Source organism: Nilaparvata lugens, chromosome 3 (assembly GCF_014356525.2).
Source record: "Nilaparvata lugens isolate BPH chromosome 3, ASM1435652v1, whole genome shotgun sequence".
NCBI classification, from domain to species: domain Eukaryota; kingdom Metazoa; phylum Arthropoda; class Insecta; order Hemiptera; family Delphacidae; genus Nilaparvata; species Nilaparvata lugens.
The window spans coordinates 5,570,073-5,586,542 of NC_052506.1; the positions used below are offsets into that span (position 1 = coordinate 5,570,073).

The following is a 16,470-nucleotide window of genomic DNA, read 5'->3' on the forward strand; positions in this document are numbered from 1 at the left end:
GGTTATGTTCATCTTTCGAAAGACTCTTGTGGAGTTGTGGACCTTGTGGTTTTGCAAGTTACTTTAATTTATATTTTATAAATATAAACATTGCATTTTCTACTATATTGGTATAACATCAATATTAAAAAGACCTTGCAACAATCGAATGCTAATGGATTCACATAAATCCCACCGTAAGCATAAAAAAGTCAGGAAAAAGAAAAAAAGACGCCACAAATCTTCAAGTTCGGTAAGTAGTCTACCTACTTGGCTAAAGTGTACGTCCAGTGCCAAAATACCTGTCATCAAATTTTTGGTTAAAATCTATTAGTATGTTATTTTGAGCACAACATCACAAAAATCAATCGGTGGTCACTATTATTTTTAAAATAAACTAAGTTTAAATTAGCACAATTTCACGTGCATAAAGGTTAGGAAAGCTTATTTAAAATGAGATTAAATGCATGTAAAATTGCGCTACTTTGAACTTAGTTAATTTTAAAAACAATAGTGACCGCCGTTTAATTTTTGTGCTCAAAATAACATACTAAATCGATCCCAACCAAAAATTTGATGACAGGTATTTTGGCACTGGACGTACCTTACACCAGTTAATTTTTAACAGTGGCGAGGCGTCCGGTCATCGTTTGATGCGGCGATAAGTAGAGGAATTGGACTAGAAATATTAAAATAATTTTAACTCTTAACCTGTGCATTGGTCGTTAAACTGCCCATATTCTTAATCACATATAATAAAGTTTTAAAAATGAAAATACAAGGTACAGTGAGTATGCACAGCCTTGAAAATAATCTCGACAAGGATGATTGAACCCCAATCTCACTAAACACCTAATAGCCCGCTTTTGCAGAATGAATATATTATTTATGTTCTGCAGAGACGTGTTATTCCAGAGCTCAATTCCATATGCAATATGTAATGAATGAGTGCGAAATATAACGTTTTTCCTGTCTCAGGGGGCACACACTTGACTATGTTTCGCAGAACAAATAAACTGCTACTGATTCTGTTCGTCAGTATGGGCATTCCATGAGAGATCCTTATCCACAATCAGTCGCAACAGACTCGCCTCTGTCACATTCTCCACAATAGAGTCACCAATGCTTATTACTGGTTCAAATTCATAATGTTTGAAATAGAGATGGGCAAAGTAGTTCATTGAATGTAACTATCTCGCCTTAGTTCGTTCACCAAAGTGAACTATTTTAAGGAACTAGTTCAATTGAACTATCTAGTTCACATTTTTAAATTAGCCTAATGTGTGATTGGACTACATTTAGCAGTTTAGCTTCATTGCACTGCATTGTTGCACTTCTAGACTAGACTAGATCAAGTTAACAAGTCGAAATAGCTTCCACTTATTATTATTAAACTAAAGATAAGTTAATAATGAAACATGTTAACAAGTTAAAATAGCTATAATAAGTTATAAGAAACAGACATGTCATCGAAACTGGGACTGTTGATTAGGAATTGAAAGAATAACAATCATGATTCCTCACTAACAGAAAATTATTTATTGTTAAATAATTTATTTATACTTTCACAAGAACCAGCAATATAAGCAAACAAACATAATATAAATTTTTACATACAATAAACTAAACTCTATTTCTAATATAATCCAAACTTACAAAAAATAATCATGTACTCTTATAAATCAAAATACTCTTATAAAAAATTGTTTTAATGTTAAATTAATTATTTATACTTTCACAAAAACCAGCAATATAAGCAAACAAACATAATATTAATTTTTACATACAATAAACTAAACTCTATTTCTAATATACTCCAAACTTACAAAAAATTATCATGATTCCTTACTCTTATGAAAAATGGTATTAATTCTATATGAATTTTATATCATTTATACTTTCAAATGTCAACGAACGATTTTGATTTTGAACGCCTAGTGACTATTTTACTGGTGACGAACGCCAGCTAGTTCAGAATAGTTCAGACATACAAATCAATTAGGACCAAAGGAACTATTGAACTATCGGAATGTCAACTGAGCTAATAGTTCAGACATAAAATACTAATATTATGACCAAAGGAGCTATTGAACTATGAACTGTGGTGAACTAGGTGAACTATGAACTATGTGTATGCGTCTGCGTAGTACGTATCATATAGCTACGACATTTTGATTTTACCCAGTACCAAGCCAAGCCAAACTGAACTGTAGTTCGCCTGAACGACCGACTGATGTGAATAGTTCACACTCTGGAGTAGTTCATTTGAACTAGTTCGTTCGCGAACTACACATCTCTAGTTTGAAACCAAATTGAAGGCACTTACTTTTTTTAGGGTTCACTGACAATAATGATTCATTATAATATTGTACAACAGAATTTGTCTGTAGATTTGCTCTTAAAAGTGAGGTTATTCTTATTCGTGTGAGTTTGTAATAGTTTTTTTTAAACATGAATTAGCAAATGTGAAGTGTGAAACATGGAGGAAGTGGAAGATGGTAACAGTATTATTAATTTGAAAGAAATTCCAGTTGTAGTGAGAATGGCAAGTAATGGAAATTTGGTAGTGAGGATACACTGAAAATTATACAAGAGGTGAAATTGGAGAGAATTCTCAGTTCTCTGCCTTTTGTATGTGATTTCAGAGGAAAATTTTCAGGTACTGCAAAAGCCTCAAAAGTCAACAATTTTCTAGCATTTCTAACATTTTTTTGAAGAGGGCACTTGGACCTACTTGAGTGGGGGACCCCTGCGATGACCGGTGGAGTATTCCACGCCTCGCCACTGCTTTTTAACCAATTGATACTCAACTTAATTGTAGTTTCTTCCAGTTCTCATTATGGAGAATAGAACTCACTATTTTGTTGATATTTAATGGATCTATAATTTCAATAGATGTACTTGGTATTGCTCAAAACACAGTGGACCAGAAAAGGTAGCTCGTAAAAGGCTAAACTGTAGGTCCAGTGCCGAAATACCTGTCATCAATTTTTTGGTTAAAATCAAACCAGGATTTTAACACAAAATCACAAGAAATAAACGGCGGTCACTCATCATAAATTAAAAAAATAATAATATAGTTTTACTAACCTTACTTTGTTTACGACTTTTCAAACACCTCTAATATATTAGGTTAGCAAAAGCTTTAGGTTTGGGAAGTTTAGGTTAGGAATATCATAATTTGATGATTTCGATAATCAAAATGGTTGTCACTTATAGGTTAATGCATGTAAAAATGTGTTTCTTTGAACTTTGTTTATTTTAAAAACAATAGTAACCGCTGTTTAAGTTTTGTAATTTTGTACTCAAAATAACATACTAAATCGATCCCAACCAAAAATTTGACGACAGGTACTTTGGAACGTGAAATTACACCAAAGGTAAAGTGTAACAGAGAAGGTTCTGTAGGTGAAAATATTAAAATAATGTATTTATCATAGGCCCTAACTTAACGAGCGCAGTAGATTCACCTCATAAGAGGTTTATACATTCTGAAGACGTGCGGAATAAATTCAGTGGTTTAAGATAGGTATATGGACTTTTGAGCTGCATAAAAAATTTACTAGGTCGAGGTTTAAAGATATAGGTCTATGGATGTTTGAGCTGCATAAAAAATGTACTAGGTCGAGGTTTAAAAAACCATGTTTTTCACGGTTTTCTCGAAAACGGCTCAAACGATTCTCTTACAATTTATACCCTGGATAGCTATTTATAAGCCCTATCAACTGACATGAGTATCATTTCTGGTAAAATTGCAGGAGCTCCAAAATATTCTTGTGAAAAATGGATTTTGTTAAATTTCTATCACGATTTTCTCAAAAATGACGACTGATTTTTTTCAAATTCATACCCTGTATAGATATCAGCTCTATTAACTGGCATGAGTCTCCTCCCTGAGAAATTAACAGGGGGTCCACCCCATTCTTAAGAAATTTACTTTGAAACCTCCTTCTCGTGTTTGAGGTAGGTATGTTAGGTAGTTTATTCAAAAGAACACATAAATATCGGGGCACCGAGCTTCGCTCGTTATTTTAAGGAAAATGTAAGCTGCGTTTACACCGAAGTTATTAACAAAATGTTAATAACTTAATTCTTATAGATTCTATTAGATTGAACATTACTTATCATACACATGATGAGCATATTATGTGTTTGTCAAGTTCCGTTCAATCTAATAGAATCTATAAGGATTAAGTTATTAGCATTTTGTTAATAACTTTGGTGTAAACGCAGCAGTACTCTGAAAACAATTAAATACAACAGTATGATCGTAGTTTTAAATATGTAGCAGCCAATTGTCATTGTTATCCCCCTAAATTATTATTGTTTGATGTTACAGCTCAATGAGAAAGAAAAGTTATGTGAGTGTACCACACCAGATTTTTTTCTATAATTTAGTAATCTATTGAACTTTCAGAGTGACAGCACTAGTAGTGAAGACGAATGGGTAGAAGCTCCCACTGCCTCCCAAAATTCGACCAAAAGCAGAGACGAAGATATACAGAAGGCCACCGCTAAGAAGGAAGAAGATAATGACGAGTGGGCATCTTTTTCTGGTCAGTTCCGGACGAGAGAAGAAATACAAGAGAAACGAAAGCCGAAAAAAGAGGAACGCGTGAATCTCGACAAGGTATTTAGTATTCATTTTCTAAACGGTTTAGGTTCATAATGTGATCACAAAAACTATAAGGGCATGTCAAAAAAGGTAACTCAGCTTTCTCAGGGTCAAGTCCATACGAGTTGTTTTCTTCCAGTTGACATGACAAATTCAATTCAATTCAATTATTAATGTCAACAAAAATTAATATACAATTCATACTTACAAACATAAAATACAAATTCTTTATAAATAATGAATATTTACATAAAATATCATATTCTAAATAATATGACAGGACAGGAAACTCTCCGATTGACTGGACAGGAAGGTCACTCAATGATAAAAAGGTCACTCAAATCAAAAAAATCTATGATAACTGGGTGTGAGGCCACACAAGGCGTTTTTTCAGTCGGCACGAAAGGACAGGAAGCTCCCCGATTGGCGGCCGATTGAGTGACCTTCTGTCCAGTCAATCGGAAAGTTTCCTGTCCTTTCGTGCTGACTGAAAAAACGCCTTGTGTGGCCTCACCCTCAGTTATCATAGATTTTTTTTTAAATTTGTCTCCTTTCAAGAACATCACTCAACGATTTATGAATTCGATGATTTCAATTAAATTATTCAATGAAGTTGCACAATTTAGTTCAATAGGCGAATTTATTCTCTTCAAAACTAAAACAACTAAACGTGTTATATCAAATACAAAATAGGGATAATACAGCTCTAGAATGATTTATCATTCTATCTGTATGATTTAAGCTACGTTTACACTATGTAGCTGGAGAGCTATATAGCAGAGCTATATAAAATTTGAGCTACATATAGCTCTGTCAGCTACATATAGCTCTTCTAGATGTAGCTCTGCTATAAGTAGATTTTAACGCTAATTTTATCTAGCAGAGCTATATGTAGTAGCTCTGCAAGATGTTTGGAATAAAGTTCACTATTCAGTTCCCAGTCAGAAGTCGAAGAAGAAGGTAGTTCTTGCAGCAGTCGCTGCTTTCGCCGCAGCTACTGTGATATTTTCAGCACAGGGAAGAGAAAGAAGATTTTGGATAAGACCCTCCCTTCTGGCTAGAAAACTATACAGTGGTAGTGAGTGACCTTTTGAAGGACCTAAATGAGGATGATAGAGACGATTTGACCTATGAAATTCGGTGTGATAGTAGTTTCAAGATCTTTCTTCTAATATTGTCTCTATTTCAGTCGAATTCACTCTCTATTTTTACACAATAATATAATTATAAATCAGAAAGAAATGCTTGTAATGCGCAGTAACCTACTAGCACTCTGACAACAAATGAGTACGGTATATCAGGTGATCAGCTGTAAATCCAGGAGGCACTAAACAGCAGTAAACAGTTGCGGCAGTCTTCCTTCAAGGACAGAGCAGCTACATCTAGCTCTGCTATAAACAAAAATGGCATATAGCAGAGCTACATGTAGCTCTGATTCTCTTTGATGTTTACTGAAAACTTTGGATAGCTCAATTCTGCTATATAGCTGAGAAAATAGGCTTAAAACTGCTATATAGCCGTGCTATATAGCAGATCTCCAGTGTCACTTTTTGAACATGTAGCAGAGCTATATAGCTCTGCTACATAGTTGACCGAACGAAGTGAGGTCCAAGATTCAAGTCGACGGTTTGGCATTTCTCTTAATGTTTAAATGTTTTTATGTTGCGCATTTACGGCGAAACGCGGTAATAGATTTTCATGAAATTTGACAGGTATGTTCCTTTTTAAATTGCGCGTCGACGTATATACAAGGTTTTTTTGAAATTTTGCATTTCAAGGATAATATAAAAGGAAAAAGGAGCCTCCTTCATACGTCATAATTAGAGTAAAAATCAGGCTATAGAATTATTCATCATAAATCAGCTGACAACTGATTACACAGATGTGTGGAGAAGCCAGTCTATTACTGTATTTGTATAAGGTCTATAGTTTCAATCAATACATTAAACAGGTATGCATCTTCAAGCTGGGTTGAATCCTTATAGATTCTATTAGATTGAACGGAAGTTGACAAACACACATGTTAATCATGTGTATGTTAAGTTATGTTCAATCTAATATAATCTAAAAGGATTGAGTTACTAACATTTTTCTAATAAATTTGGTCTAATCGCAGCTTTAAGGTCTTTGGTTTCAATATTTTGTTTTGCAGTCATGGTATTATTATGCGTGCCCATCAGTATCAATATTCTCACATTCGAAAAAAACTAATTCAATAGGTGAATAAAAATAAACAAATTAACTAAATAACGCTGGAGAAATTATAATAATTTTGATTCTAAAAAATTAATTTTCATCAGATAGAAAGACCATCACGGAACTGGATGAATTATATGGAATACAAATTCAAACGTGAACTGAGTTTGTTAACATTTAAAACAGTTGACATCTGGTACTTGTGGATGAGAATACTACGTGAGGTCTACTGTTCACAGAACTACTAGTGTAAACCTAGCTTTAGAATCATGTAGGGTTACTAGTTCTCCTATCTTCTTCCACTGCCATTATAACATGGACCTCACTATATTCACTAGAATAAGTATGCATCTCGAAGCTCTGTAACTATTATCAAGTATAACTATTCCAAATAATAAGTCACCGTTATTATTCAGTCATTCACTGTTGTCTGATAATGAAAATTATGTATGAACAATTTCTAACACATAACTCACACTTTTATATTACCATACAGAAAAGATAACATAAGAAGATATCCTATGGTATCAGGCGTTTATGTTCCAAATTTCACTGTTATCTCAAGCCGATAGTCCTATAGTAAACGCGAATTGAAGAGGCGGGTGATGGTGGCACCATCTCTGAACGTGAAATTGGTAAATTTCAAGCAGTAAAAACGTTTGTCCGCTTTGTGTTTGTTTATATTTGAAATGTCGCCATAACCTGACTTCTCATTAAAAATATGTTTATTCAAGATTTTTAGAATTCAGTCATACAAATTGTAAATTAAGTAAAAAAAACTTACCAAAAATAAGAAACGAGTAGCACCAATTCAAGCCTTCACTGAACTGTTGTAATTGGACAAGTATTTGTTTGTTTTTCTCTAAAACATAAATAAAACCTGATTTTAAAATTGTCAAAATAAGGGATTGACACATGACCATTATTAGAATAACACATGCAATTAATGCTTGAAGTTTGCCAATTTCACTCAGAGATGGTGGCACCATCACCCGCCTCTCTAATTTGCGTTTTCTAAAGTAGTTCTCTTTCTTGAAGAGTCTCAAAATAAGTATTTATTACATCCACGTGAAAATTGAAAAATTCTTATAGAGCAAATAATAGTACAATAAACTGATAGTCCACGTGAAGCTAATTGATGCTGATAGTCTCTCATACTGTGCCGTTCTTACACTCTTATCCAACAAAACAGTAATAATAGACAGTAATCGGCTGGAGTTGGCAAAATATTGACTTGGGATATGGGATATCTTCGTGTGCTATCTTTTCTCTATGAGCTTTTTATCTTCATCATAATGATTTTGTCGATATTTACAGTTAGGCCAGTCCGCCCGGGAGCTGAATCCGTATTGGAAAGATGGCGGAAGTGGTCTGCCGGAGGAGGAGAAGGCGGTGGTGGGCGGAGGGGCAGTGGGTGACTTTGGCCTAGACTGGCTGCGCAGAGCGATGCGCCGTAGCAAGGAGCAGGCACTGGAGGAGAAGCGGTCTCTGGAAGAGGTGGTTGCTGAACGCTGGGGGGTGAGTCACTTCATCATCTAGATTTTCATGAGAAGAAGCTTATCTCAAGGTCCAAGCCACACAACGCGTTTTTTTTTTTCAGGCGTTTTCAGATGAGTCGGCATTTCATTTCATTTTTATTTCACAACCTACATCACAAGGATGAGAGGCACGTTAAGGAAGTCGCTACTTGTCAATCACACTCTTCACTGGAAATTCCTACAGTGAATAGAGTGGATTGTCTAAGTGCCTGTACCACATGACGACGTTTGTCGCTTGGTAAACGCCGCGTTTGTCGCGCGTTGGAAATTGTGATACCGTACACATGAAGGCGTTGGTAGTTTCATTTCATAATTTAGTCCAGTCACTATATACATTGGTGCATGCAATTTATATTGTAGTTCTGATTTTTTAATATACTATTTGGGTACATAAGAGAAGTCCAGAACCAATTTCTTCATGCAAAATTTCCTTGTGCTAGATACAGGGTGGCCCAAAAACCTCATATTTTCGGCTCATTTTCCAGTTTTCAGCTATTTCTTCTAAATATCGTAATCGGACAGAAAAATTTGCTCTCGCCTTTTTTAAAGATTATAATATTTTGAATTAAATGAGATTATTCGGAACTCTCTATTTCCAATGAGTACAGAGTTATGATTTTTTAAAAATGAGTGAAATTTGTCGTAAAAATCAATTTTGATGAATTTTAGTTTTCGATCAACAATATCTTCCAATTGTTACCATTTAGATGTATAATTCGAAATCTCTCTGGGCGTATTTTTGTGCTCTACAATCTGAAATCAGGTAGAGCGCTCTATCTCATATGGATTTCCAGGTACACCTGACAACAATGCTCCTTGTATTGTGAAAAACTCCTAATTTTCAGCTTCAACCATCATCACCAACTACATTGTCCTCACATTGATATTTCGCACAATGACATAAGTTCATGAGATATGTCTCTGCGTTTTCAGCAGTCTACTGTGTGGGAGGTCGAAATCATTTTTTCCTCTTGTGTTATGTTCATGTATATGCTTCTACATTGCCTAACCGTTACATACTTTTTTATATATAGAACCGTCTTGTAAATATAAAGATAAGATATTTATTGACAATTGTTACTAGGCTCTTGTCTATGGTAACATTTACAAAAATTGACATAATAAAATTAAATTAAACTTAAGAGATAAATAATTATTTTCAGTTATGCATTAGTATTAATAATTACAAATATTGAAGAAAATAATATTGTACATATTGAGCCATCAACATCAACTAAAGTATTATCACATTAGCAAGTTGTTATTTGCATCCATGTGGAGTGAAACTTATCATGAAAGTATACCATGAAAAATTGAAGTTCATAATAAAATACAATAGAGGGAAGATGAAATAGGTGACAGATAAACTATGAAGGTGGTCCCATCACACAACATTGTGATCAGACTTTTAATAAAAAAAAGCGAAGTAATAATGAAACTGTGCATGAAATAGGAGCAATGAAATGAGAGCGTGAATGCATCAAACCCTGCCAATCATAATGACCTTATGCGTAAATATAGAGGGATACTACTGTAAAAATCTTGTCTTTTCTGAAATAAGGTCTGCAGTGAGCATCATATGGCAAACAGTTCATAATCCAATTGGTTCGACCATTGGGCAGGGCAGGAAGCTCTCCGATTGGCTGATTATCAGCTGATATCCGAACGCCAACCCAATCAGCCTTGAAAACGCTTCGTGAAGCTTAGCCCTAAGTGAACTAAACACATAGTCTGTTCTGGGAGCCGAGAGACGATGTAAATAAACTTGTGTCTGTGGCAGTACAGGTATATCTTGAGGTGCGTACAGATTTACGCGCCGCGAACATGAGCAATTCACTTTTAATCAGCTGATTCCAAGCTTTTTATATCTGCATCTTACCGTTTCTGTAAAATACAGATATAGTCAGCTGATTAAAAGTGAATTGCTAATGTTCGCGGTGCGTATATCTGTACGCACCTTTAGAGCAGCAAGACCGATTCACTGTACTCAGAAAGTAGGAAATTAATACTGAACTTAATCACAGTTTGTACGTGATTCAGTGAAAATGATAGCGTGAACTTGTAATCACAAGTCCAATTGACAGCAGATTTGAGTTATAACCATTTTGATAGCATAAGCTATCTTTTCTCTATGGTTACAGTCAGCTAAGTTGCTCTGATTTAAGTTTTTTACTGTGTTATGTTATTAAAAATCGAAGCCCCCCCCCCCCCCGTCTTTCGGAGGTGACGATACACCGTCGGTCCCGACTACCCAAAAAGTGGTCGTCATCTCTTACCATCCTCATCCCTCTCACTCATTACCCACGGACAAGCCTGAGAGCTTATGTAGGCATCACCCTCAGTATTATTTAAAAAATAATAATAGGTAATAATAAAAATTTTGTTATAGTGAGGTCCACGTTATAATGACAGTATTTGATCAACTTTGGTTTTGCTATCCTTGTCTATCATTCGACAAAGCCGGTGGTACTATCCTTTTCTAGGTCCACAACGATGCCAATTATGTTTTTGACAGTGTAGAAATATAATTTACTAGCCGTCAGGCTCGCTTCGCTCGCCATATCCGTCTAGCCAGGGGGCTCCGCCCCCTGGACCCCCGACTGGATCGTCCGAGAATGAGATCAGAAGGCTCGCTTCGCTCGCCTGCATTTTTCATTTGAGCATTTTTATCATATGTTAGAACAATCTAGTCGGGGGTCCAGACTAAACGTCTGGCTAAACGGATATGGCGAGCGAAGCGAGCCTGACGGCTAGTAATATAATATTCCCAGGATTGAAGTAGCAGTGCCCAATCAATTTTTCAGCGATGAATGCATTTAAATCTTCAACTTGGTGCCAACCTAACAAAGTCAACTCAACTTAATGCCAACCTGACAAAATTATTAATTTAGTTGCCAGTTAACAACTGTTTCGAAGAGGTACTCTATCTAGATTATAGTTCTATAGTAACATATGATATGGAAATTTCAATTATAATTAAGAGATTGGGAGAAGAAGAATATACATGCTAAAAGACGAACTTTAAACCCTTAAAAACAACCCTTAGAGTTAAAATATTGCCAAAAGATTTCTTAGTGCGCCTCTAAAGGGCCAACTGAACATACCTACCAAATTTGAACGTTTTTGGTCCGGTAGATTTTCAGTTATGCGAGTGAGTGAGTGAGTGAGTGCCATTTCGCTTTTATATATATAGATCAATGCAGAGAATCGGCATCGCTATTCTTCTATCTTTGTCCACTGCCATTATAACATGGACCTCACTATAGGTTCACTCATACCACAGCAGTAGTCAGTTACAGTAGTTGATTTGCTCTGTTTTCAGTTTTTTATAGTATTGTGTGACTTGTTCTATTCAAACTTTTTTGTAAACTTAATTAATGTAACCTTTTTTTACATTTTTTCAGTCTTTGGCCAAATTGGAATCATTGATTGCCGAGGCGGAGGAGAAGCAGAGGAGAAACAGTCACAAATCAAACTACGACAACAATGACAGGTATCAAAGAAGAAAATCATATGACGTCACTAATCGAAGCGATGACGTCACTTCTAAAAGAAGATTCATGAAACCCAACAACGAGTCTAGTGGAGATGAAGAAGCCGATCATCGAAAGAGAAAAACTGATAAATATGGGGATGACGAGTATGATAAGTGGAAGAAGGAGAACAAGAGGAATAAGACTTTCGCGAAGCCACGGGATGATGACGAAGAGGAGAAAGATGGGAAGGAAGAAAGGAGGGAGAGAGATAGAAGACGAGATGACAGGGAGAGAGATTGGCGGAGTGGTCGCCATTCCTCTTCTAGAAGCAGCGGTGGGTGGAGGAAAAAGTCGGCGGACGAAGGAGGTAGAAGGAGGAACGAGGAGGATAGCGAAGAAGAGGAGGAGGAGAAGAAGGATGGAAGGAGGGAGCGAGAATCGACCTTGACTTCTTCTTCTAGTGGGGGATGGAGGAAAAAATCATCGTCAGCAAATGATGATGACGGCAAAAGGAGAGTTGATGACGATGGTGATGTGCCGGCTCGAAACGCGTCCAATGAACCGTCGTCACGTGACGAGAGTAAACAAGATGGCGGCCTCGTGACGTCATCGGTGCTGACTGCGGACGAGCGAAACGAGTTGGCTGCTAAACTGGTGAAGGCTGAAATTATGGGAAATACGGTGAGTGTTAAAACTGTCCCATTATTGATTTACTGATTTGTATTATGTTTAAAAATTTCCACCTCCGCACAGGATGTTTACTTGCAGATGGATTGATTTTTTCCAACTTTTATTTAGTACTAGCTGGTAACCCGTGCTCCGCAAGGGACCATTTTAAAACTTGACAGACTTAAGTTAATCAGCCCAGCAGTTCAGACGTGATGATGCGTCATAAGTGAATCTCCTATCCTATCCTGTACTTGTATAAGCCAGTTATTTATTCATTATATTGTAGATTATGCTGTGAGAACCTCAACCTTATAAAAGCATTCATTTATTTATAAAAATTCTATGACAAATACAGAGTGTTTCAGAAGCACTTTGTCATACTGGCAGGCTATTTTAAATTGAATTTGAATTTATTACTCTTTGCATGTACAACAATAAAATTCTTTGGCAATCGTCACTTATTACAAAACAAAAAAGTCATTCATGTCATAAAAACACTTATCAGCCAGCGAGTCCTTCAATTTTTTCTTGAGCTGCACTCTATTGTCAATGTCCTTAAGATGGTGCGGCAGGGAGTTGATCATTTTTTGGCTCATGTGAATTGGATTTTTCTCGTAGAACGATGTTGTTGTATTTTGTGGGTGTTCCTTAAGCGCGTATTATAATTGTGTAGGTCAGCCCCTCTTGTCCACGTCGATGCATGCTTGAGACCAATTGCTACAGACTCCACGATATACAGACAAGGTAGTGTGAGCGTCAATGTTGATCGGAATAATTCTCTACATGGAGTTCCTCCATGTATAGTATGCTACGTCACAAGGACGGGAAGGGGCCTTTTGCAGGCGAGAATGATGTATCTAGTCGAGGCGTTAGCCGAGACTAGAATTTCATTGGAGCACTGCAAAAGACATTTACGTCCAAGAAACTTACACTAATTTTTGTCATAATAATCTGAAGAATAATAATTGAGAAATAGAAAACAGTACCTGCTTGTACTGAAGTTACTACCTGCATTCAATAAACATAACGTAGTTTACAAATTTCGAATCAGGGATGTTGTGGAAGTTGACAAAACTTCCACCTGGAGTGCTGAAGGTGGTTTTTTTGAAAGTAGTTTTGCTGTTCCTATTTCGGAACTAGGAAACATACTCGACTGTAAAGAAAACATATTACATATTTTGGTTTCATTACAATAGAGTATGCTGTAATGAGAATCATAATAATGCATATTTGCTCTGCAAACAGCTGTTTACCGGCTTGATTTCATGCATGGAAAGCAGCTGAGATTGAATGACTATGACAAAAATTCCTTTACCAAAAATAATGGAAAAAGTTTCTCTAATCATGGACTCAAATATTCTTTGTTACCGAGTTATAATATAGTCGGACGTTTCAGTGGAATAGTAATTCTAAAGTGGAGTAAACGCTGGAGCTTTCAGAGCGTTAATTGAGTTAAACAGGAGAGTTTAAAGTAAATTTTCGCCCCACTTGGATGTAATAAGCTGGTTTTCGTGCGTCATGTAGAGGCCGAAAATGATTGTTTTCTGACCAGGCCGGTAAAAGCTTTACGGCCCTAGGGCTGTAAAATAACCTTGAAGTCAGCTGATTCTGATTTGATGTGAACGTGTTTACAAGATGGTTTATGAAACGGAATCAGTTTATGCTTCTAGAATTGAATAAGTATTCTGCAATAAGATACTATAATTTCATTTGGATGAATAAAATACTGATAATATATATATTATAAACTATTCAAATTCTATTTTTCAGAGTAGGATAGAACTTCTAACCTAAACTTCCGAAGTCGACAACAAGCATTGTTGACGTTGTCATTCAGATTGGCCAAATTTGAAGTGTGCTAAAACAGCTGATCAAAAAACTTTTCATTATTTCTGTTTATTATTCAAGAATCAAAACATTTATAATAATATCATCTTTTTGTCATTTGGAAGAATAGAATGTATGAACTCAACCTCTTACATATTTGAACATAATCTTTTAGGTTATTTAGACAAATCAGAATAAAAAAAATTACTTGGACAATTTCCTGAAATTTAGATTATCTCAGATTTGCTAGAGCTATGACCTTCCTGTTTTGCTTTCGGAAGTGCCTAATAAACAATTATTCTCATATTCATATTGTTTATTTTTCTGTGTGGCGAAAAATAACGTTCTCACCATGGGCAAAAATGTTTTTCCGGCTCTCAATCTTTTCTAGGCCTCGGCCTACGGCCTCGGACTTGAAAACCGATTTCGAGCCGGAAAAGTCTCATTTTCGGCCCTAGGTGCGAAATATACTATTACATTGTGAATTCGGATCATGCTAATAGAAATTTACTAAGCATTTGAAGATTTCAAATTTAATTAGCGATAGCATTATCACAAATTGAGTCATTCATCACTGTTCTATTCTATCAATTTGTTGAATAGGAGCTAGCCGCCGAACTGAAATCGCGCCTGGAACGGGCTCGGGAAGCGGCCGCCGCGCCTGAACGCGTGGTGCTAACAGTGACCGATGGGCGCGGTTTCACTCAGCCGCTAGCCGCGCCTGCCGCGCCCTCAAACCGTGCCGATGCCAGCCGCGGCAAAAGCGGAAAGAAGGTGAAGACGCACGATGACAGTGGAAAGCGGGTGCGCTATTTTGCAGACGACGACCGATTCACGCTGCAGGAGATGGTATGTTTCAGAATCAATTGACAATCAATGCAATTAATATACAGAGTGTTTCATGTAAGGGGTAACAGCCGAAGACCATAGATTCCACATGAAATTTGCAACAAAAAAGTCCAGTAAAGTTTCCTTATATCGACCTTAGTTTTTGAGATATATATTGATTTTTCTATATATAAGAAAAAAATGAATGAATGAATTTATTTGCCAAAAACAAAATACAAAAAAGTTTTACAAAAAAATCAATATAAGTAGGCTATATGCTACTGCTACAAAAAAAATATAATTTAGATTGTATACAAACCAAATTGAATAACAAAATAACACTCACTAATCACTTAGAATTGTCAAATAATTATCAACTTTGAAAATTATGATATACTCTAGTTTAGGAGGATTATCATGTCATGCCAACAAATCAGATTATGTTGATTAAATCTATTAAATTGTCTAGCTAGATAAAATTTCTCGCTGATTGATTATGATTACACAGCTGGAAATAATTTTGTCTCTCTCTCACACAGGCACACGCATCTTCTGTTATCGACAGATGACGAAATTATCATCTGTTTTCCAAGGATGAATTATCCTTTTAATGTCGTTCAGCGAGTTTTCCCAGGGATGAGACCTAGTGCAATCGAATTTTTATATCATAAACCTACTATGCTCCAAATTTCGTGAAAATCGTTAGAGCCGTTTTCGAGATCCGTTGAACATAAATAACCAGATATAAATACACAGAAATTGCTCGCTTAATATAGTAGGATGTTGAGCCAGTCTAGATTGGACTGCCAACACATGAGTATTGTCCTACTGTCTAGTATAGTGTTGTTGTCTATATTTTCTTCAAGTAAATATGCACATTTCTGTTTTGTGTGAACATCAAGGAATTGTATATTATTTAAACCACATATAGCAATTAATTCACTGATTATATTGTCAACATAAGTGTACAAAATGACCATTTTACTTGTTTAATCACAAATCGAAATACTGTCTGTTACAGTTTGAAAGAGAGAAACGGAACACTGCTGAAGATCAGAATGAGATGTTTGCTCGTCTTGCTGGCAAGGTAAGTCTTAGTCATATCAAATTCATCTCAATCATTTCAAATTTGAAATGAATTTGAATCAATATCAAAGTTAGGGAATCTATTTCTTTGATTTCAGTCAATTACTATATTCTTTAGACGACTTCCTGCCACCTTCTAGTTTTTGAATTTGAATTTATTTATTTAGTCATTAATACATCAAATGAGCTATTAATATACGCTTGACATAGCTCATAACATTTGTGTTTCATAGCAATAAAATCATATTTATTTATT

General features: G+C 35.7%; 1 protein-coding gene across 1 annotated transcript in view; it reads left to right on the forward strand.

Annotated features, from left to right (window-relative positions):
• LOC111043300 (CWF19-like protein 2) overlaps window positions 1-16,470 on the forward strand; it is a 27,041-nt gene continuing 10,571 nt past the window's right edge. Inside the window, exons 1-6 of the mRNA XM_039422668.1 lie at window positions 1-232; window positions 4,397-4,609; window positions 8,108-8,308; window positions 11,733-12,485; window positions 14,904-15,149; window positions 16,150-16,215. Of these exons, the coding sequence (XP_039278602.1) occupies window positions 149-232; window positions 4,397-4,609; window positions 8,108-8,308; window positions 11,733-12,485; window positions 14,904-15,149; window positions 16,150-16,215 (1,563 nt within the window). The 5' untranslated portion in view covers window positions 1-148. The remainder of the gene's footprint in view (window positions 233-4,396; window positions 4,610-8,107; window positions 8,309-11,732; window positions 12,486-14,903; window positions 15,150-16,149; window positions 16,216-16,470) is intronic.